Genomic DNA, 24,162 nt, shown 5'->3' with positions numbered 1-24,162 from the left:
AGTGAAGGAGGCTTTGTTGCGAAATAGGAAGCCGATTCTAGATTTAATTTTGGATTGGAGATGCCTAATATGAGTCTGGAAAGAGAGTTTACAGTCTAGCCAGACACCTAGGTATTTGTAGTTGTCCACATATTCTAAGTCAGAACCGTCCAGAGTAGTGATGCTAGTCAGGCGGGCAGGTGCGGGCAGAGATTGGTTGAAGAGCATGCATTTCGTTTTACTAGCATTTAAGAGCAGTTGGAGGCTACGGAAGGAGTGTTGAAGGCATTGAAGCTCGTTTGGAGGTTTGTTAACATGGTGTCGTCTGCGTAGAGGTGGATCAAAGCATCACCTGCAGCAAGAGCGACATCATTGATATGTAGAGAGAAAAGAGCCGGCTCGAGAATTGAACCTTGTGGCACCCCCATAGAGACAGCCAGAGGTCCGGACAACAGGCCCTCCAATTTGACACACTGAACTCTATCTGCGAAGTAGTTAGTGAACCAGGCGAGGCAGTCATTAGAGAAACCAAGGCTGTTGAGTCTGCCGATAAGAATACAGTGATTGACAGAGTCGAAAGCCTTGGCCGGGTCGATGAAGACGGCTGAACAGTACTGTCTTTTATCGATGGCGGTTATGATATCGTTTAGGACCTTGAGCGTGGCTGAGGTGCACCCATGACCAGCTCGGAAACCGGATTGCATAGTGGAGAAGGTACGGTGGGATTCGAAATGGTCGGTGATCTGTTTGTTCACTTGGCTTTCGAAGACTTTAGAAAGGCAGGGCAGGATGGATATAGGTCTGTAACAGTTTGGGTCTAGAGTGTCTCCCCCTTTGAAGAGGGCCGCTTTCCAATCTTTAGGAATCTCAGTGAAAGATAGTTTAACCCTCTGAAAGATGATTTACAGTAACCCTGTGAAAGATGGTTTAACCATGTGAAAGAGGATTTACAGTAAACCTGTGAAAGATGATTTACAGTAACCCTGTGCAAGATGGTTTAACCATGAGAAAGATGGTAAAAAGAGACTCACATCTTCCCCACTCCCTTCAGCTTTGCCAGCCCCAGGTGGTCCCTAAAACACAGCAGAGTGAGTGACAGAGATAAAACAGCACATATGTCTATGGAGTGAGGTCTAAAACAGAGTGTAGATGTCCACAGACACTACAGCAAAGATCTCCAGTGTTCGAGGCTGTGCAATCAGTGTCAAGTAATGCAGATACTGATTATCACTCTACATCAGGGTTAAGATGTCAGTATAATAATTGGAGAGAACTCTTATGACAATATGGATTTAAAAAAACACTTATGTTAATGGGAAAGACCAAAGAGACAAAGCTACATCTGAAACCTCAACAGATAGAAACATAGGTCAGACTCATGATGATACAGATGTTGAATTCACTTATTTCAGGTTAGATCCATAAGTAAGAGGTTAGCATCAGTACTTACCACAGGTCCAGGTGGTCCTGGTAGACCAGGGGGACCAGGGAGACCCAGACCCCCTCTAGGCCCAGGGGCACCCTGATAACAATAGATCATTGCATTTAGAGCTCAAACACCTGGAATGTCCTTCTAGACATTTCAGACTTCTGAAAAGTCTGATATATATTAGTAACAAAATTGTCCACAGGATATCAAAAGGACCAATGAAACAGTACAGAAGGCAGCACATTATGCTAAAAATTTTATTCTATTCTACCTTGCCATTTACTATATGTTCATATTCTTATATTTTATTATTTATTATTGTCAAAAATCCTGTACATATTGTATTGTATTGTTGTATTGTCAAATCCTGTACATATGACTAAGAAAACTTGAAACATATCCTGTATGTTTTTATTGCTGGATGTGTTCTTGTTAATCAGTGATATACTGTAGTTATGTAGGATGTGATCCTTATTTGAACACTGACCTCAGGCCCAATGTTCCCCTCGTCTCCTGGAGTTCCTGCTTTCCCAGGTGGGCCCTGTAGGGAGCGACATACACAAGTTATACAATTATTCTATAGCCCCTTAGTAGGGCTCGATTAAAGTACTGTATGCTGTCTTAATGCCATTTAGAACACGGGGTGAAGATTCCCTGAAGATGTTGAAGAGTTTGTAGTACATACGGGAGGTCCAGCTGTCGCAGGTCCCTGGGAAATGAGAGAAAACGCTATCAGACAAATCATATTATTTAGCTATAGAAATAAAGTGGTCTGACATGTTCCATGGCTTCATGGCTTCATGGCTATTCATATCAGCAAAATGTTTCCATTAATATCTGACGATCTAAAGATGACAAAGATAGTGGATACTTACGGGAGAGCCTGCTGGCCCAGGAAAACCTTGAAGTCCCTGTTATTAGACACAGAGCAGTCAGATATTAGTTAACATTGTCCCTGCTGTTACAGTTATTAGGAAGACATAGTTTCTTTAGTAGGTTCTGGTAAGAAAAAAAACTCACTCTCTCACCCACAGGTCCTCTTGGGCCCATTGAGCCAGGTATTCCCTTCATTAAAAAGAGAAGAAATCCTTGATTCACACACAATCTACAAACTAAAACATTCTCTCGCCACCAGCTTGAATTCTAATAATATCAGTTGAGTGGTGGATAGCTGCTGTTAACGGTTCAATGAATAAGGTGATAGAGAACAACTCTGTCTTGCTCCACAAGACAAAATAGAGGTTGAGTGTGTGACAGGAGGTGTGTGTTGTGTGTGGTACAAGTAGGAGGTAGTGATGCTTACAGCAGCTCCTGGTAGGCCAGGCATGCCTCTATGTCCAGGAAGACCAATCTCCCCCTGGTCCCCTTTGGCCCCCTGAGAAACAGACACAACACACAGCTGAATTACAGACACAACAGACAGCCAAGTTACAGACACAACCGGCAGCTGAGTTACAGGCACAACTGACAGCTGCGTTACAGACACAGCCGGCAGCTGAGTTACAGACACAACCGACAGCCGAGTTACAGACACAACAGACAGCCTAGTAACAGATACAACAAACAGCCTAGTAACAGATACAACAGACAGCCTAGTAACAGATACAACACACAACCTAGTAACAGACACAACAGACAGCCTAGTAACAGATACAACACACAGCCCAGTAACAGACACAACACACAGCCTAGTAACAGATACAACACACAGCCTAGTAACATATACAACACACAGCCCAGTAACAGATACAACACACAGCCTAGTAACATATACAACACACAGCCTAGTAACAGACACAACACACAGCCTAGTAACAGACACAACACACAGCCTAGTAACAGATACAACACACAGCCTAGTAACATATACAACACACAGCCCAGTAACAGATACAACACACAGCCTAGTAACATATACAACACACAGCCTAGTAACAGACACAGCAGGCAACTGAGATACAGACACGACAGACAGCCTAGTTACAGATACAACACACAGCCTAGTAACAGATACAACACACAGCCTAGTAACAGACACAGCAGACCGCTGAGTAACAGATTTAACTGACAGCCTAGTTACAGATACAACAGACAGCCTAGTAACAGATACAACACGCAGCCTAGTAACAGACACAACAGGCAACTGAGTTACAGACACGACAGACAGCCTAGTAACAGATACAACAGACAGCCTAGTAACAGATACAACAGACAGCCTAGTAACAGACACGACAGACAGCCTAGTAACAGATACAACAGACAGCCTAGTAACAGATACAACAAACAGCCTAGTAACAGATACAACAGACAGCCTAGTAACACATACAACAGACAGCCTAGTAACAGATACAACAGACAGCCTAGTAACATATACAACAGACAGCTTAGTAACAGATACAACAGACAGCCTAGTAACAGATACAACAGACAGCCTAATAACAGATACAACCACAGCCACATATAGCAGACACAACCACAGCTAAGTATGGCTCTGTACACAAAAAAAATCTGACAAACAGCTTTATCATCTGTCTGCATCGCTCACCGCTGTTGCTAAGATACAATGTGGCAGTGCCAGTCAGTGTTTAATCAATGAAAGATGTGCAATTCTCATCAGGACAGACAGAGAGAGAGAGATTAGAGGCAGGCAAGGTGGAGGAGAGAACACTGATCTATTTTTGCAGCTAAATTGATTGTAAGTAATGAGGTTGAGCTACAGGATGGCAACAAAGAGTCAAATAAATAGTTAGAGAATGAAACACATTTAATAATATGACATCTCGTACTTACAGAAGTGCCAGCACTGCCAGGTGAACCTGGAAGGCCCTGCAAGAAAAAAGGAAGACAGTTGTTGTCCCTTCTAGTCATTGAGAATAGAGAAATAAGAAAAGTGCGTACTGTCTGTCTAAGATATCTTACCAATTCACGCAGTTTGAGGCAATATCCAGCATGGTTAATTACATAACGCTATGGTTAATTCTTCATTCTACATGTAGTTTGGATGAGGTGGATAGACTTACATCTCTACCGTCCCTGCCGTCCTCTCCATGTGGCCCCCGGGGCCCCTCAGGGCCGGTGGGACCGGGAGGGCCAGGGATAGGCTTGGGGTCAGGCTGGAGGGAGAAAAGACATCACAGTCGATGAGTACATGAGAAGGAGTGAAGGCCACTCTGAGGGGAGTGGAGAAGCTTCTTACTCCAGCCAGAGTTTGATTGTGCCACTAAAGTAACAAAGCATCAAGGCAATTAGGCAACAGAGCATTGAAGTAGATTATTTGCCCCAAAAAACACCAAGAAAAAAAGGAAGAAAGATAAATACCTCAGCATTGGCATACATCTGAAGAAGCAAGAGAAATAAGAAACATGTAGAGTTAGTGAAGTAGTCACACCACCTTCACCCAGAGTGTCAGAAGAAGCTAAAGCACCTGTCCAAAAGAAACCCTCAAAGCTAGAGGGAATAGACCATTGCCAAATTGATATTTGAATCATAAAGAAAGACATTACTTTTTTCTGCAGTCTACGGGACAATAGGACTGCCCACTCATAATAGCATGTATTCTAATATACAATTCTGACCTGAGGAGTCAGACTTTAATATGCTGACAAAATGGGGCTAAATTGAGAGTGAGAGCCAGCAGTATTCTCTCTGTATGGAGGTAAGTGCTTATTTGACGTACAGTACCAGTCATAAGTTTGGAAACACCTACTCATTCAAGAGTTTTCCTTTATTTTTACTATTTTCTACAATTGTGAAGACATCAAAACTATGAAATAAAACATTTGGAATCATGTAGTAACCAAAAAAGTGTTAAACATGAAAATATATTTTACATTTTAGGTTCTTCGAAGTAGCCACCCTTTGCCTTGATGACAGCCTTGCACACTCTTGGCATTCTCTCAACCAGCTTTACCTGGAATACTTCTCCAACAGTCTTGAAGGACTTCCCACACATGCTGAGCACCTGTTGGCTGCTTTTACTTCACTCTGCGGTCCAACTCATCTCAAACCATCTCAATTGGGTTGAGGTCGGCTGATTGTGGAGGCCAGGTCATCTGATGCAACAACATCACTCTCTTGCTTAGTCAAATAGCCCTTACACAGCCTGGATGTGTGTTTTGGGTCATTGTCCTGTTAAAAAACAAATTATAGTCCCACGAAGCGCAAACCAGATGGGATGGCGTATCACTGCAGAATGCTTGAATTCTAAAGAAATCACAGACAGTGTCACCAGCAAAGCCCCCCACACCATCACACCTCCTCCTCCATGCTTCACGGTGGGAACCACACATACGGAGATCCTCCGTTCACCTCCTCTGCGTCTCACAAAGACATGGCGGTTGGAACCAAAAATCAGAAATTTGTACAGATTTCCACCGGTCTAATGTCCATTGCTCATGTTTCTTGGCCCAAGCAAGTCTCTTCTTCTTATTGGTGTCCTTTAGTAGTGGTTTCTTTGCAGCAATTAGACCATGAAGACCTGATTGACACAGTTGATGTTGAGATGTGTCTGTAACTTGAACTCTGAGGCTAGTAACTCTAATTAACTTATCTTCTGCAGCAGAGGTAACTCTGGGTCTTCCTTTCCTGTGGTGGTCTGAAGAGAGCCAGTTTCATCATAGCCCTTGATGGTATTTGTGACTGCACTTGAAGAAACTTTCAAAATTCTAGACATTTTCTGGATTGACTGACCTTCATGTCTTAAAGTAATGATGGGCTGCCATTTCTCTTTGCTTATTTGAGCTTTCTTGCCATAATATGGACTTGGTCTTTTACCAAATAGGGCTATTTTCTGTAAACCAACCCTACCTTGTCACAAGATGCCGCCTGGAGAAGAAGGAAGACGTTTAATGTGCCCCCAGGCGATTGTAACTTATTTTAAAAAATGATTTTGTAAATAATGTTACATTATGACCGAAAATATGATGTACGGGCAGGATAGAACAGCGGCATCTGGTAAGACAAGTGGTGGCGGTACATGTATTTTTGTAAACAACAGCCGGTGCACGATATCTAAGGAAGTCTAGAGATATTGCTCGACTGAAGTAGAGTATCTCATGATAAACTGTAGACCACACTACCTACCGAGAGAGTTTTCATCTGTATTCCTTGTAGCTGTTTACATACCACCACAGTCAGAGGCTGGCACTAAGACAGCCTTGAATGAGCTGTATTCCGCCATTAACCTGTTTGGGCTGCAGGGGCAGTATTGAGTAGCCAGATAAAAGGTGCCCATTTCAAACGGCCTCGTACTCAATTCTTGCTCGTACAATATGCATATTATTGTTACTATTGGATAGAAAACACTCTCTAGTTTCTAAAACCGTTTGAATTATATCTGTGAGTAAAACAGAACTCATTTGGCACAAACTTCCTGACCAGGAAGTGGAAAGTCTGAAATTGAGGCTCTGTTCTAGGTCCTGCTTATAAATGGGCATGATACGTATTAGTATACATGCACGTCATACACCTTCCCCTGGATGTCAAGAGGCGGTGAGAGAAGAAATGGAGTGTTTATCTTGGTCTGAAGTGGAATAAAAGCTCTTGGAATGACGTGTCACCCATTTCCTGTTTTCAGGAAGGCGCGAGGAGGGACCTGGATTTGCCTTATGAAAAGCTTTCGTTATAGGCGACTACTATCTCCGGCTTTGATTTTATTTGATACATGTGACCATATCATCGTAAAGTATGTTTTTTCAATATAGTTTAATCAGATTATTGAAATTTTTTCGGGAGTTTTGCCGTGTTCCGTTCTCTTCCGTTTGTTGACATGGAGAGATTCGTGCCACTTGGCTAGTGTGCTTGCTAAATCGAGAGGGAAAGAGGCCGTTCTAAATCCAAACAACGATTGTTCTTGACAAAGGACCCCTTGTCCAACATTCTGATGAAAGATCAGCAAAAGTAGGAAACATTTTATGATGCTATTTCATATATCTGTCTTACATGTGAACTAGTCGTCGGCGCCCAGCTTTTGGGTACTCTCTAGCTATACCGAAGCTGTATGTCGTAATGAAGTTATTTTTAGAATTCTAACACGGCGATTTCATTAAGAACTAATGGATCTATAATTTCCTATACAACATGTATTTTTTAGTTATGTTTATGAATAGCTATTTGGTCAGAATATGTGTGTCAGAAAAAGTGACAGAAAAATATCCGGACGTTGTGGGAAAAAGTAGCTACGTTAGCACAATGTATAACCACTGATTTCAGCTCTAAATATGCACATTTTCGAACAAAACATAAGTGTATGTATAACCTGATGTTATAGGACTGTCATCTGATGAAGTATATCAAGGTTAGTCAAAAATTATATATCTTTTGCTTGTTTGTTACGATCGCTAACTTTTGCTACTGGGAAATGGCTTGTGTTTCTGGCTATTGTGGTAAGCTAATATAACGCTATATTGTGTTTTCGCTGTAAAACACTTAATAAATCGGAAATATTGGCTGGAATCACAAGATGCCTGTCTTTCATTTGCTGTACACTATGTATTTTTCAGAAATGTTTTATGATGAGTAATTAGGTATTTGTAATTATTATGGCTGCTTTCGGTGCAATTTCTGATTGTAGCTGCAATGTAAACTATGATTTATACCTGAAATATGCACATTTTTCGAACAAAACATAGATTTATTGTATAACATGTTATAAGACTGTCATCTGATGAAGTTGTTTCTTGGTTAGTTTGGTTGGTTCTTGGTTAGTTATGTTGGCTTTGTACATGCTACCTGTGCTGTGAAAAATGTCTGTCCTTTTTTGTATTTGGTGGTGAGCTAACATAAATATACGTGCTGTTTTCGCTGTAAAACATTTTTAAAATCGGACATGTTGGCTGGATTCACAAGATGTGTACCTTTCATTTGCTGTATTGGACTTATTAATGTGTGAAAGTTAAATATTTCTAAAAAATATATTTTGAATTTCGCGCCCTGCACTTGAAGTGGCTGTTGTCATATTGTGGGCGGCCTCGGGCTTGCAGCCAGAAGAAGTTAACAAACAAGAAAACGCTCATCTAGAGGCTGCACTCCTAGTAGCCCGGGTACTTTAATGCAGGAAAACTTAAATCCGTTTAACCAAATTTATATCAGCATGTTAAATGTGCAACCAGAGGAAAAATAACTCTGGCCCACCTATACTCCAAACACAGCGATGCAAACAAAGCAATCCCTCGCCCTCCATTTGGCAAATCTGACCATAATTCTAACCTCCTGATTCCTGCTTAGAAGCAAAAACTCAAGCAGGAAGCACCAGTGACTAGATCAATAAAAAATGGTCAGATTAAGCAGATGCTAAGCTACAGGACTGTTTTGCTAGCACAGACTGGAATATATTCCGGGATTCCTCCGATGGCATTGAGGAGTACACCACCTCAGTCATCGGCTTCATCAATAAGTGCATTGACGACGTCAATACATACATACCCCAACCAGAAGCCATGGATTACAGGCAGCATCCACACTGAGCTAAAAGCTAGAGCTGCCGCTATCAAAGAGCCCTCCGACGAACCATCAAACAGGCAAAGCGTTAATACAGGACTAAGATCGTAATACACCAGCTCTGATGCTAGTCGGATGTGACAGGGCTTGCAAACCATTACAGACTACAAAGGGAAGCATAGCCGAGAGCTGCCCAGTGACACAAGCCTACCAGACGAGCTAAACTACTTCTATGGTTGCTTCGAGGCAAATAAAACTGAAACATGCATGAGAGCACCAGCTGTTCCCGGAAGACTGCCGATGTGAGTAAGACCTTTAAACAGGTCAACATTCACAAGGCCTCAGGGCCAGACGGATTACCAGGACGTGTACTGCGAGCATGCGCTGACCAACTGGCAAGTTTCTTCACTGACATTTTCAACCTCTCCCTATCCTATCCGTCTGTAATACCAACATGTTTCAAGCAGACCACCATAGTCCCTGTGCCCAAGAACACTAAGGTAACCTGCCTAAATGACTACCGACCCGTAGCACTCACGTCTGTAGCCACGAAGTGCTTTAAAAGGCTGAAAAGATTTGGCATGGGTCCTCAGATCCTCAAAAGATTCTACAGCTGCACCATCGAGAGCATCCTGACTGGTTGCATGACTGCCTGGTATGGCAACTGCTAGGCCTCCGACCACAAGGCACTACAGAGGGTAGTGCAAACGACCTAGTACATCACTGGGGCCAAGCTTCCTGCCATCCAGGACCTCTATACCAGGCGGTGTCAGAGGAAGGCCCTAAAAATTGTCAAAGACTCCAGCCACCCTAGTCATAGACTGCTCTCTCTGCCACCGCACGACAAGCGGTGGCAGCTTCTACCCCCAAGCCATAAGACTCCTGAACATCTAGTCAAATGGCTACCCAGTGTCACGCCCTGACTTTAGAGAGCCATTTTATTTCTCTATTTGGTAAGGTCAGGGTGTGATGTGGGGTGGGCATTCTATGTTTTGTATTTCTTTGTGTTTGGCCGAGTGTGGTTCCCAATCAGAGGCAGCTGTCTATCGTTGTCTCTGATTGGGAATCATACTTAGGTAGCCTTTTTTCCCACCTATGTTGTGGTATGTTGTTTTTGTACAGCTCTTGTAGCTTACGGAACGGTACGTTCGTTTTGGTTTCACTTTGTTATTTTGTTGCTGGTTCTCATTTAAATAAATATGATGACCACAAATTACGCTGCGCCTTGGTCCACTTCTTCAGACGAACGTTACAGAAGATCCCACCACAAAAAGACCAAGCAGTGTTTTCTGGAGGAGGACATGGGAGGAGATACTGGAAGGCAAGGGACCCTGGGCGCAGGCTGGGGAATATCGCCATCCTAAGGAGGGGATGGAAGCAGCAAAAGCGGAACGGCGAGGATACGAAAAGTTGGCACGACGAAGCATGCATGAGAGGCAGCCCCCCCAATTTTTGGGGGAGGGGGCACACGGGGAGATTGGCGGAGTCAGGTTGTAGACCTGAGCCAACTCCCCGTGTTTACCGTGGGGAGCGTGTGACCGGTCAGGCACCGTGTTATGCGGTAAAGCGCACGGTGTCTCCAGTGCGCATGCACAGCCCAGTGCGCTCGGAGCCAGCTCTCCGCAAGTGCTACACTAGAGTGGACATCCAACCAGGGCGGATTGTGCCAGCTCAGCGCTCTTGGTCTCCGGTGCGCCGTTTCGGCCCAGGGTATCCTGCGCCGGCTCTGCGCACTGTGTCTCCGGTGCGCTGTGACAGATCAGTGTGTCCTGTGCCTGCGCTCCGCACGTTCCGGGCTAAAGTGGGCATTCAGCCACGAAGAGCGGTCCAAGTTCTAAGCGCCAGATCTCTAGTGCTCCCCCACAGCCCGGTTCGACCTGTGCCTGCGCTCTGGAGGTGCCGGGCTAAAGTGGGCATTCGGCCTGGAAGAGTGGTGCCAAGGATAAGCACCAGATCTCCAGTGCTCTCCCACAGCCCGGTTCATCCTGTGCCTGCTCCACGGGTCAGTCCGGAGCCTGCAGCGACGGTCTCCAGTCCGGAGCCTCCAGCGACGGTCCCCAGTCCGGAGCATCCAGCGACGGTCCCCAGTCCGGAGCATCCAGCGACGGTCCCCAGTCCGGGTCCTGCGGAGAGGGTCCCCGCACCAGAGGCGCTACCAAAATGGGGGGAGTCAGAGGTGGAGCCGCCTTTAAGGGTAGATGCACACCCGGACCCTCCCTTATAGGTTCAGGTTTGCGCCTGGAGTCCGCACCTTTGGGGGGGGGGGGGGGGGGTACTGTCACGCCCTGATTTTAGAGAGCTGTTTTATTTCTCTATTTGGTGAGGTCAGGGTGTGATGTGGGGTGGGCATTCTATGTTTTGTATTTCTTTGTGTTTGGCCGAGTGTGGTTCCCAATCAGAGGCAGCTGTCTATCGTTGCCTCTGATTGGGAATCATACTTAGGTAGCCTTTTTTCCCACCTATGTTGCGGGATCTTGTTTTTGTACAGCTCTTGTAGCCTACGGAACGGTACGTTCGTTTTGGTTTCACTTTGTTATTATGTTGCTGGTTCTCATTTAAATAAATATGATGACCACAAATTACGCTGCGCCTTGGTCTCCTTCAAACAACGAACGTTACACCCAGACTATTTGTATTGCCCCCCCTACCCCCTCTTTACACCACTGCTACTCTCTGTTGTCATCTATGCATAGTCACTTTTAGTAACTCTACCTACATGTACTATTACCTCAACTAACCGGTGCCCCCGCAAATTGACTCTGTATTGGTACCCCCCTGTATATATATTGCAATTTTACTGCTGCTCTTTAATTATTTGTTACTTTTATCTCTTATTCTTATCTGTATTTTTTGAAACTGCATTGTTGTTTATGGCCTTGTAAGCATTTCACTGTAAGGTGAAATACCTGTTGTATTCGGCGCATGTGACGGATACAATTTGATTTGATTTGATTGGCTCAAACGCATTAAGAAGGAAAACAATTCCACAAATTAACTTTTAACAAGGCACACCTGTTAATTGAAATGCATTCCAGGTGACTACCTCATGAAGCTGGTTGAGAGAATGCCAAGAGTGTGCAAAGTTGTCATCAAGGCAAAGGGCTACTAGCTACTTTGAGGAATCTCACTTTTTTGGTTACTACATGATTCCATATCTGTTATTCATAGTTTTGATGTCTTCACTATTATTCTATAATGTAGAAAATAGTAAAAAATAAAGAAAACCCTGGAATGAGTAGGTGTGTCCAAACTTTGACTTGTACTGTATGTATTGTAATCATGGCACTCCTACAGTAGTATAACAGGCCATCCTATCTCCTCACATTTTGGCAAGTGCAGATTCACAGAAGCCAGTTAGTGAAATCTATGTTACTGGTCGATATGAATCCAAACCCAAAGCAAGTAAAGACCAGGTGGAGACAAGGTCGTTGTTGTTACCTCTGTGATAGGCAACTCCTGGCAGTTCTCTCTATTGGCTCTCTTCGGGTCACAATGGATCAACATCCACTGAAGTTCAAACTAGAAAAAGACAATGGCATGATATTGATCATATAACATGACTCATATGATAACGCTTACTGTATAACAACGCACCACTGGGGAACCAACACCTTCTCAGCCTTAGCCTGATCCCAGATCGGTTTGTGCTGTCTTACCAACTCCAACTCTGTCATGCCAAACAACGACCATAAGAGTTGGCAATACAGCACAACCAGATCTGGGGCCAGGCTATCCTTGCCCTGCTCACCACAACAGAAGCATCAGCGTCAGTATCCAGCCTCCCAATAAGCGTATCTCCCTCTGTGTTGACGGGGCCTTTCCCCTTGATGGGCTTCTTGTCCACGGGCTGACAGTCCACATACAGGGTGACCTGGTCTCTCTCCACCCCAATCATCACCTGTAAGGATATGCTATAGGGTTACTGTTGTTGATCCTCAGGGGCCACCGTAATTCATGTCATTGCGAGACTACTAGCTAAATAAACCAGTTTAGAAAATGCTAATTAGTGATCAGTTATCACTAATTACATTGTATCAGGAGTAGGGTTGCACATTTCCAGTAACTTTATCAAAATTCCTAGGCTTTCCAGGATTTACAGCTTATTCCCTCTTGATTCCAGAATCTTCCATCCGAGACTTCTGGAAAACCGGAGAGTTTTGGGATAGTTACTGTATTTTGCAACGCTAACCAGGAGTGCCATCACTCATTCCATCACCTTGTGCCACTTGGTGTTGAACAACACAGAGAGCCCTGGGAAGGTGACGGTCTGCAGGTTGCCATCCTGGCCCATCAGGAAGTACTCCAAGGCCTGCTGGTCTCCATTCAGCCTGAGCCCTGCCTGCTTCCGGCCGTCTTCATCCACCACCTGCCACACGTTCCACACCTTGTTCACCGTGTTCTTGATCATACGGAATGTGACCATGACGGAGTACTCGTCAGGGAAACCCCGGGGGAAATTGAGCCTGGGTGAAGAAGAACAGAAGATGAAAATGAAGATACAGATGGGTGGGAGAGGGAGGAGAGAAAAGGGTTAATACATGAATGAGTCCAGTGAAGCCCCTGTGGAAGGTCATCCTCAGTGGGAGAGGGATAGATGGACAGAATAAATGGTTAAAACTTCTCTTTACAAAATCATAAAGAATGCAGTTCAGTTAGAGTCATAGAGAAGAGGGCACTGGGGGCGACACTTCACAGTGGGTAAAAAAGCAGCTTTCCATCACATACACACAGCACACATTGGGTGGTTCTAGGATTTCAGATTTCTGATGGCGGCTAATGTCAAAGACACTCCATGATCACAAAGCAGAGGTAAAGCTGCTGCAGGCCACGTTTAAAAAGCATCACACACAGCGGCTCAGTTCCCTTCCCGCTCCTCACGCCCACGATAACATCATGAATGGAGACATCAATCAAACCCTAACACTTTTATGTTCAAAGCACTTCCATTCTCTTTCTCTCTCTATCCCTCCATCTCTCCCTGTCTCAAATGCATGATGCATGCATAACGCAACAGTTACAAATACTCCAAAGGAACAACGAGGCCCTTTATTTTTCCATCAAACCCTTTTGTTATAAACAGAAGCAGAGCCCCAGTGGCTCTGATCAACAGATCAATTAAGCAGTCGTCCCGTCTCCGTCTCCAACACGTAAACTGCTCTCCAGTCTCCCCAGTCCTAAACCTCTAGGCTGGTATTCATAAAGAGTCTCAGATGCTGATCTCAGATTAAAGCCCCTTCAGTCCATTCATTATCATCTAAACGTTTAAACTGATCCTAGAGCAGCACTCCTACTTGTCGCTTTATGAATACGAGCCCTGGGGTTTTAACTAGCCAGGCCAAGGGCTCCATAGGTGGTGCCTTTATGGACGGGAGCTGCAGAGCTGCAGCCGGCTTGTAAATGGATCAAGACAAGGCAATAAAAAAGGAGTTTCCTGTAACCCAATAAAACAAATGAAGACCACTCTCTCTAACGTTCCTGCAGTGTGCCTATGTGTGTGTGTGTTTGTGTGTGTTGAAGGCACCTTGGGCGAAAGTATCTCACAGCCTATGCCACAGTTTGATGCGTGTTGTGTTTTAGGCCTTATCCCCTGTAGTGATAAGGACACAGGTATCGGAAATGAACCTTTCTGACGACAGACTTCAAAGCCCAGACAGACTGGCCACTGGACTCCGAGAGATAAATGTTTTTGTGATTAGCGTCACGTTGTCCTGAGTGGCATGAGGCAGACTGGAAGATGTCAGTATGTTACATAACAGTTTATGTGAAAACAGGACGAATACAAGTCATTTGCCAGACCAGCAGTGAAACACCAGAAGACAGCTTTAGTTATGTAAGAAGGTAACCACGTAACAACAACTTCTAGCCTACTAAGCAATATGAAAACAGTCTAAGCTGAAAATGAAAGTTTGTGCACTGGTTTTCGTATTTTCTTTTTACAGGGTAGAATACTAGGCTAGAGGATCCCCACACGTAAACTGCTTGATCTAGGCAAGACACACACACACACACACACACACACACACACACACACACACACACACACACACACACACACACACACACACACACACAGGAAGGTGCTCGGGCTGTCATCACCTGTCTCTTTTGATTTCCAGAATCCTTTATGAGCACAGACAGAAACAAGTGAATAAAACTACAACTAAAAATGCTGCATGAAGAAATATGTCTCTATGTTTCTGGTACGAGATATTTAATGGTTACACGAGGTCTGGGCGGGTGGGGTCCACTGCTTTCCCCCCTCGTTGCTAAGAGATGCCAAATCAGTTCAGACATGTTGTTCTCTGCCAATTATAAGCTGTTTCACAGAGTGATAACACCTGTCTGAGACCTGCAATAATACAACACCTGCATCGACCCAGGGGAAAGTATTTATTATGTGTGCGTGTGTGTGTGAGTGTAGCGATTATGTGTGTGTTTCTGTTTCTGGTTTCTTCATTCTTTCTTCACCTGGTAGGTATTTGAAAGCTGGCCTCCGTATTGAGCCAGAATAATACAACACCTGCAGCAAGCCTGGACAAGCTCCAATATCATGTTTATTTTTCTATCTTTCCTTACCTGGTAGGGATCTGGAAGTTGGCCTCCCTATCGAGGCGATATGCCACCTGGAGAGGAGTGGAGCCCTCCACCTTCCTCACCCCCTTCAGAGGAATAACATCCAGCTGGAACTGGGTGATCAGATCAAACCCTAAAAGAGAGGGAAATGGATTTTCAGATATCTCCTGTTACAGTATTATACAACTGGTGGGTCTAATTCTGAATGCTGATTGATTAAAAGCACATTCTAGCCGATGTCTATTCCACAAGTTACCACCGGATAAATGTATGATGTTAAAAGGCCTATTTACTCTGTTCCATCTGACTGAGCAATCCACTGTCTCATCAGCCCAGCCATTCAATTTATAAACTATAAAAAACATCTAGACATGATCTCACATTTCTTTTAGACTAACATTTGGTTTTCAACAGTGGATATTTGTATAAACATTGCTGTCTGTCTCTCCGACATTTGCAACATTGTTCCAATATTCAAATCTCCAGCTGTCCCATAGTAATGAAAGTGTTGGGAGTCGGGACAAGACAGGCAGGCAGTGTTTCTTAAACAGTCCTGTAGTTTAGCATCTGCTTCATCTGACCACTTTTTTATAGACTGGTGCATATTCACGAAGTGGACATTTTGGAATGTCAGTGTTTTCCCACTTTACTATGTTTAACGGTTTATTCTTGTTTCATAATCTGTATGCAAAACAGGGTGCAGTGATATGACAAACATATGATTCTAATTAGTTGTTCTCTTATACGTAGGCCTGTACCTTCCCTGCCTGGGCTCGCAACACATTGTACACCATGTGATTTGAAGGTAGATAATGCATCTGTTCCTACCAGGGTGCTGGTACACAATTAACATCTTGCTGAGCTAGAATTGTTCCTACTAAAATCTATCAGGCTTCAGCGGAATATTTTATGTGGCTCATTTGAAATCTAAACGTGTCTCAAGCCATTAAGCATTTAGACATCCCAGCCTAGTTCACTAAGCAATCACAGCAGCTAGCTTAGTTGTGATGTTCTGTATTTTGCTTCCTCAGGGATTTCTGTAAACCAAGGCTAGTGGTTTCCTGGGCATTTAAAATGTAAGTCTATGCTGTCTAGCAAAGAGAAAAACCACAGGGACTATAGTGTTAAACTACTGCTCCATACGGAGCCCCTTCTGACCTGGTATGTTGATGTGAGGTAAGACTTGGTTACAGAAAGACATCTCAAAACTACTAGCTCAGACCTCCTGAGATGTCTTGTAGTGTATGAGACAACGTTGAGATATGTAATATGTCTTCCCATGCAGGTCTCCTTTGATTACGTCATAAACTATATCCACATCTCATGGGACAGGGCACAAGCAAGATATAGCCAAAGACATACCGGAAGCAAATTGTTGCTGTTTTACAGTATGTCCAACCAGGGATGAAGAGGACTAAGTTAGTACGCATATTCACAGAGTCATAGTATCTATACTTCACCTGGAAGGTCATCTTGTCCATTTCTCATGGGAGGGCAGACAGCCGTGTCCCCATCTAACCTGTTGAGATCTAACTCTGATGGAAAACATACAGAGACAGAAGCTTGGTTAGGATGTTTCTGTTCACAGCATTTACATTGTAGTTATTTAGCAGACACTCTTATCCAGAGCGACTTACAGTAGTAAGGGGATGCATTTTGTACTTTTTCCTGTACTGGTCCCTCGTGGGAATCAAACACACAACTGTGGCATTGCATGCACCATGCTCTACCAACTGAGCCACCAACCAAACACTGAATCAGAATTCACAGAGGCAAGTCCATGGGAAAGCCACAGGGAGATCAGGCAACGGTGAGAAAACAAGGTAAGAATGTAATTCACCTTACACTCTGGATTCATTTTTATGTTGGTTATTCTTAAAGCTGTGGCATCCTATATTTGATATCACAAGCACACACACAGGTATGTAGAAAAGTATCAGATGCAAAAGATAACAGCCTGGTCTCATAGACTAGACAAAACAAATTAAAAATGTAAATAAGGGACACTCAAATTAGTATGTTACTTTTGGTATGGTTACATAAGACAGAAGGTTACTTAAGGCAAAAACGAAAGTAGGGTGGTTGGTGGGTGTATAATGTGAACGTCTAGCAACTCAAAGGTTGCGTGTTGAAATCTCATCATGGACTACTTTGCAATCTAACACTAACCCCTGGCTAATGTTAGCCACAATAAATTGGAATTCATAACATATTATATGTTATTATATTCTTTGCAAATTCGCAACATGTTGAACATACGACATACAAGATTTACATTTACTATGCTACGTCTACACCTGAGCCTAGATTGAAGATAATGTTGATGTATGTGTGTAGCTGTTGTAGCGTGAATGTGGATCGGGGTAAGGCCATATCGCTCATGCTTGTAGAGCACAGGAGGCTGATGAGGGGAGAATGGCTCATAATAATGGCTGGAATGGAGTAAATGGAATGGTATCAAACACATGGAAACCATGTGTTTGATGTGTTCGATACCATTTCATGAATTCCATACCAGCTATTACTATGAGCCGGTCCTCCCCAATTAAGGTGCCACCAGCTGCCTCTGTTGTTGAGAAACTGACAGGTAAAACCTCTTCTCAGTTTATTAATCTACAGATGTAGCATCTAAATTTGATCACCCTGTTGAAAACATGTATTGTATTTGAGGTTCAAAAAGGCTTCTGAAGTTTGTAATTTCCACTTTGAAATTTCAGACTTGATTGTCCCTTATGAAAAATGTATGAACCCCTACAAAAACATAACAATTCACATTTTCTTTTTCTGCAGGATTATTTTCCTGCTGCAGCAAATGGGCTCAAATGTAGATGCTACATCTGTACTTGTGATTTATTGAGATGAAAATCTCTCTGTGGAACTAACTTAAAAGGCCATCAATAATCAATCACACTGTTGTGCTATAATTTCTGCTTTCATCCTCAATGTTTTTCTCGGGTGATTGAGTAACCTATAATATTAGTCTTGTGTATTTAGTATTTGTTTATGTACTATAACCTACATATCTGGCTGGGATTAACTGTCATTGGGATTAATTGAAAAAGAGAGCTACTCTAATGTAACTGAAACTTGAGGTGATTTTTGAAATGTCCTTCTCAACTAAAGCTTTAAGTGAATCTTGAAACAATGAGCGCGGAAACATTTGATAATGTTTCATTAAAGAGCCTTGCTCTACTGTAGAAGTATTATCTCAATGTGAAACTTCTAAAGTATTCAGAGAACACATCTCCTCCTGTTTGATTTGAGGATGAAAACGCAGTGCAGGGGAAACTAGGAAACAAAGATCTGGAAGTAATGAAACAACGCTGGGAGCCGGAGGGCTTCTAGCCTCTACTCCCAGAGTCAATAACCTGATTCAGCTCATTTGGAGGTGCAGAGTGTGGAGGCAACACATCTGGAAGACCCTATCGGTTCCACCATAACTGCTGAGTAGAGGAGATACTTTGGTGAGATGGTATTTATCCTGTGTGTTTACTAGCCATAAACACTTCTCTCGCTGTGCAGTGGGAGCTGTAAGTAGTTAACCACTCCCTCCCCAATACCATGGTGTGCGTCCCAAATGGCATCCTATTCCCTATATAGTGCACTATTTTTTACCAGATCCTTACGGGCCCTGATCAAAAGTAGTGCACTATAGTGGGAATAGGGTGCCATTTGGGATGCACACCATGTGTTTTAGCAGCCTATTCATTACGCTAAACGAGCAGTAGATGGAGATGGACCTCAGCTCAGATTTTACGACACCGCCGTCACGTGTGACTGAGTGCTATAAGGATGACTAGTGGATATAAGCAGACCCTTTCCAAAAGGAAAGTAATCTAGCTACGTATTAGACCACACATCATGTGCTTGTACTGCAACAGTAAACCATGCTATAAGATGGTATTCACTTTACATGTAATAAGAATCAACATTTTGTTTGTTTACTGCTGTAAGTATACCCCAAGTCTGTATTGTATTTGTGTTGATGGTGAAAAACATCCCATAATGTGGATAGATGTGTTATTGCATCTCTCTTGACAGCTTGCGAGAGAGGCTTATACAGATGCAGGATCTTAATTTGAGCAAGTTTGCTACATTAGGAAAATAATGTGAATTATTATGTGGATTATAATTAATATTTGTTTTTAATTGTAGGGGTTGAAACATTTTTCGTCAAGGCAAATCAAGTCTGACATTTTTAATTGGAAATTACAAACATTAGAATCCTTTTTAAACCTCAAATACACTACAAGTTTAAAAAAGACAAAAACAGGATGATCAAAAACTGGATGATCAAATTAAGATACGGTATCTGTAAGAATTAAGAAACTAGAGATTATCTGAATTAATTTTACAGACTAGTACAGTAGGCTACACTACATCTGCTGTTTCTGTCTTAATCTTAGATTTGCATTTGTATTAAATGGAATGACTTGGGATAGTATTCCTGAAACAACGTGTGTGTTTTGATACCAAAATCAAAAGTAGTCGTGCAAACAAATACCATATCCCAGTAGTACACTGTTACGTGTCTATCATGAGCCTGAAGGCTTCTGGGTAACTTACGGCCGAGGGCAGGAGAGAGTAGCAGAGAGAGGAGGGCCATGCAGGTAGAGGGGTACAGCAACATCGCTGGGTGCTGTGGTCGCTTCCTGAGAGAAGAGAGAGAGGGAGAGGGCGAGAGATAGTGAGGGAGAGGGCAAGAGAGAGAGAGAGAGAGAGAGAGAGGGAGAGGGCGAGGGCGAGAGAGAGAGGGAGAGCGAGAGAAAGGACAGCTGGGTCAGTGATCTGATGTCTTCAGTCATCATGTCTACCATCTCTGGCCTGATTTGATAAAGCTTTAGAGTAGCGACACATTAAAAGACATTACAACGCACATAGACACATCAATATTATCTGAAAAGAGTGACAAATGTGTCATACTGATCAGTACGATCAGTTTGATCGATGAAGACCTCATGACAACACAAGCACATGTTATCATGGAAATACAGAAACCCATACATTTCTCCTTTTGCAGGTAATGGAGGAAACTGTGACAGGATGACGTGCATAAGCAGTCGAGTGTTGTTTTACTGATGCCAGACATGAGTGTACATTGTCTAATACATTAGCTCAACTCCAGAGTACGAATGTCTGTCCATACTAAGTAAGCTTACAGAAACAGTGAAGTAATAACTACACACAGTAAAGACAGACATTGTGTCGTAGAAAGCAGCAACAGTGAAAATGACTTGCTCGAGACGGCTATTGTTGTCATACATAGGCCTACACCACATAATAATGGCCGGAACGGAGAGAATGGAATGGCACCAAACACATGCACACCATGTGTTTGATACCATTCCACTTATTCCGCTCCAGCCATTACCACAAGCTCGTCTTCCACAATTAAGGTGCCACTAGCCTCCTGTGGCTTACACATGAATGTGTACTACATAAAACCAAAACGTTGTGTTGTGTGTCCTCAGGCCGCTCCACTGGCCTTGTTTTCCTCAACCTTCCTCAGCCCCTTCATCAGCCCTATCAGAAGGCTGACAGGCAGGGTGATATGGAGTGATGGCCGAGGGTGTATATGGAGGTCTTTTTTCATAAGAGAGATGACGTGTTAAAGCCTTGATCCGCATTAGGAGAAACAGCGCCGCTGGCTGCCCCCTGGCAAATTTGCTATTGCTGTTGCTTTGTTTATTAAACGGCAGTGAGGATCTCCAGCGTCAAGAAAAAACAATCGCAGTACATACTCTGCTGTTCTATCAAGAGAGCAATGGTGTCCTACGAAAAAAAAAGTGTTTTCTGTTTGAAGTAACGTCTTCGTTGGTGTAATATCGCAAACGAACGTGGCAGTTTCACCGCTACAGATTCCAACTTTAAGGAGACAGGGAAGACAGGGAGAGAGAGGGGGGTGCTATCAGAGAAATTAATAATGGCTTACTCAGCAAGGTCCCTACAGAGGAGGGAGGGAAGAGGCAGTTAGCCACTAACATATGTCCTTCACCATGGAGGACACTGCCCAAATCACTACAGGCTGGCAGCCCTGCATCTCCCCATGCCCATTAATCTATCTACCAGCCTGGCAGCCAAGAACAGCCCTGACCTTATAATGGTTATGGGGAGGGCTTTCACTGACAGGAACCCTGGACCACAGTACAGTACACCCACCAACACAAACCACTGGACTATATGGATCAGGTAGCTATCTGAATTTGTTTGCTTTACTGTGAAATGATCTTGCCCTGCACTTCCATATATGGCCACTAGTTGTGCTGAGCAGCTTTGGTGTGAAGAGAGAGAGAGAGAGAGAGAGAGAGAGAGAGAGAGAGAGAGAGAGAGAGAGAGAGAGAGAGAGAGAGAGAGAGAGAGAGAGACAGAGAGAGAGACAGAGAGAGAGACAGAGAGAGACAGAGAGAGACAGAGAGAGACAGAGAGAGAGACAGAGAGAGAGACAGAGAGAGAGAGACAGAGAGACAGAGAGAGAGAGAGAGAGAGAGAGAGAGAGAGAGAGAGAGAGAGAGAGAGAGAGAGAGAGAGAGAGAGAGAGAGAGAGAGAGAGAGAGAGAGAGAATAGAAATGTAGCACTAATTGGGGTTCATTCACAACAGAGATGTCCTTCTGTGCTATCAGCTTTTGGGCATTTCAATTTGCATTTGCCCTTAGATCCAGTCTGATGTTGTAATATATAGGAAAGGAAAGCTTAGCGTTCTTTGATGCCTTGTGTACAATATACTCCCAACCCCTCGAGATAAACTGTCACAGCAAGCAATAGCATCAAAATCATTCTGACACTGATGGTCTGGGAAAAGCTTGACAGCGGTCTTAACATCAGCTCTTGAGCTGCAGAAAATATATTTGGAAAAACAATTGTGTTTTGACTTTTTCCCCATACTATGTTCTCAGAGCACAGTTTAAACTATAAACCAAGTCAACAGGGCAACAACCTCAACAACTCTATTCTCAGTGGGAAATTCTAAATCAATATGCTGCATCTCAGACAGAGTCTCTAGTCTCTAGTACTGTGTCGTGAAAGGTCAAGGGCATTACTGATAAGAACATAAACATCTTCAAGATTGTGCCTCTTTCATCAAGAGCAATTACAACTCTGTGATCAGTCATCCCTCTCCCTGAGTGAAAAGCACAGTGTGTGATCTCCAGCTTCCAGAGCTTGTTTGAATGTTTTCTGGCCTTCTCGCTGTGCCACCCATATGGCCTTGTCTTCCAGCGTCCCAGAGCCTGGACCGTGTAGTAAGCCAGCTTTCCAGCTTTCCTGGAGTGACTTCATTGCCCTCATTTGTCTTAATTACACCAACTGGACCCCTGTTACACTCTCTGCTGCTCAGCCTTACAAATTAAACCTATCACTCACTTTAATTAGTAAGCTAATAATTTGGGAGCAAAACTTTAGGACTATAAAAGTCAAAAGTATGTGTGTGTGTCACTCTGGTCCCCACTGGGGCTATTTGAGAGGCCAGACTGCTTTTTAACAGAGCAATACGCCATGACAAAGACACAGTTGACCACCCCATTGGAGAGGTAAGGAGGAAAGGAAGGCTGGTTCTTAAGGTTTAACAGCTTTAATTTCCCCTGTTTAAATACCCACCAAACAAGGTTTATAGTCTGTGTGTGTGTATGTGTGTGCGTGTGAGTGAGTGCGTGCGCCAGATTATAAAGCTGTGCTATCTCAGTCTTGGCCATGGAGCTTCGATTAACCAGCCCCAATATCACTGGTTAATTTCAAGGCAGTATAAATTCAAGCACGATTATTTCCTATTTCTAACAAAAGATGTGTAAGGATTTTTTTCCTATAAAATATTGATTTGTCATTATTCTAGAGTGAGTCAATGGTTCAGGGGAATCTGATACTAGAAATCAGTCAAAATCATTAAGTTTTCTTTAAAAAAAATGTTTTCAGATTAAATACCTCACTAAATGTATTAGTGATTAAACTAGTTAATTCCTACCGAGCAATGTTTCCCTAATCTCTCCTATAGTACCCCCAGCCCTTCCATTTATTTGATGTATTCCAGTTGTAGCACACCTGATCCAACTGGTCAATTAATCACCAAGCCTCTCATTACAATATTTGAATTGTGTAATCTGGCTCTGGAATACATCAGATAAGTGGAATGGCTGAGGATACAAGAGGAAATGTTTGGGAAACACTGCTATTGAGAGAATGTCATATTGTTCATCATTTCCTAACTAGCAAGTCCTCAGACTAGAATGAATCAATCAAAAAAACATATATTACGTTAAGACAACAGTAAGTCTGACTAAACTCTTACCTCACGATTTCCCCACATCAAGGTCAGAGTCAAGTGGAACACACTGCTAATCCACCCAGATATTACCACTTCAACATATAAATAACTACTTTAATAATACATGTTTCATTCAGAAAGCTCTTACCTTGTCAAGAGAGCACAGTGGTGCTCCATGTTTTGCTCCCGTCTAGGAGCGAGGGGCAACGCAGGGCTTTAAGAGCGGACAGACAGACAGACTGATAGCAGTGGGTGAGGTAGAGGAGCAAAAGGAGCAACAGACATGAACGTTAGGTAAGTTCCCCTTGAAGATCAGTCCTGGTGCTGGGAGAGCATGGTGAGGACTGACTGGTGGGACCAGGGCTGGGAATGCTCAAACTGGGGCTGAAGACACATAAAACCCGCTTCAATGGGTTCCCATTGGACAGGAGCTATTCAGGAGGTGGTGACTAGGTTTTATTACCAGCACTTAAAAGACATGTTGGAGGC

General features: G+C 43.4%; 1 protein-coding gene across 1 annotated transcript in view; it reads right to left on the bottom strand.

Moving 5' to 3' along the window:
- LOC120026846 (collagen alpha-3(IX) chain-like) overlaps nucleotides 1-24,162 on the bottom strand; it is a 51,617-nt gene that overhangs the window by 10,256 nt on the left and 17,199 nt on the right. The window contains exons 2-16 of the mRNA XM_038971555.1: nucleotides 16,879-16,953; nucleotides 15,422-15,551; nucleotides 13,062-13,308; nucleotides 12,594-12,743; nucleotides 12,284-12,364; nucleotides 4,727-4,744; nucleotides 4,429-4,521; nucleotides 4,199-4,234; nucleotides 2,712-2,783; nucleotides 2,429-2,473; nucleotides 2,284-2,319; nucleotides 2,094-2,117; nucleotides 1,896-1,949; nucleotides 1,430-1,501; nucleotides 1,011-1,052 (exon numbers count right to left, since the gene is read on the bottom strand). Of these exons, the coding sequence (XP_038827483.1) occupies nucleotides 1,011-1,052; nucleotides 1,430-1,501; nucleotides 1,896-1,949; nucleotides 2,094-2,117; nucleotides 2,284-2,319; nucleotides 2,429-2,473; nucleotides 2,712-2,783; nucleotides 4,199-4,234; nucleotides 4,429-4,521; nucleotides 4,727-4,744; nucleotides 12,284-12,364; nucleotides 12,594-12,743; nucleotides 13,062-13,308; nucleotides 15,422-15,551; nucleotides 16,879-16,953 (1,175 nt within the window). The remainder of the gene's footprint in view (nucleotides 1-1,010; nucleotides 1,053-1,429; nucleotides 1,502-1,895; nucleotides 1,950-2,093; nucleotides 2,118-2,283; nucleotides 2,320-2,428; nucleotides 2,474-2,711; nucleotides 2,784-4,198; nucleotides 4,235-4,428; nucleotides 4,522-4,726; nucleotides 4,745-12,283; nucleotides 12,365-12,593; nucleotides 12,744-13,061; nucleotides 13,309-15,421; nucleotides 15,552-16,878; nucleotides 16,954-24,162) is intronic.

Source organism: Salvelinus namaycush, chromosome 32, assembly GCF_016432855.1.
Source record: "Salvelinus namaycush isolate Seneca chromosome 32, SaNama_1.0, whole genome shotgun sequence".
NCBI classification, from domain to species: domain Eukaryota; kingdom Metazoa; phylum Chordata; class Actinopteri; order Salmoniformes; family Salmonidae; genus Salvelinus; species Salvelinus namaycush.
This window is presented reverse-complemented; position numbering and strand designations above follow the sequence as displayed.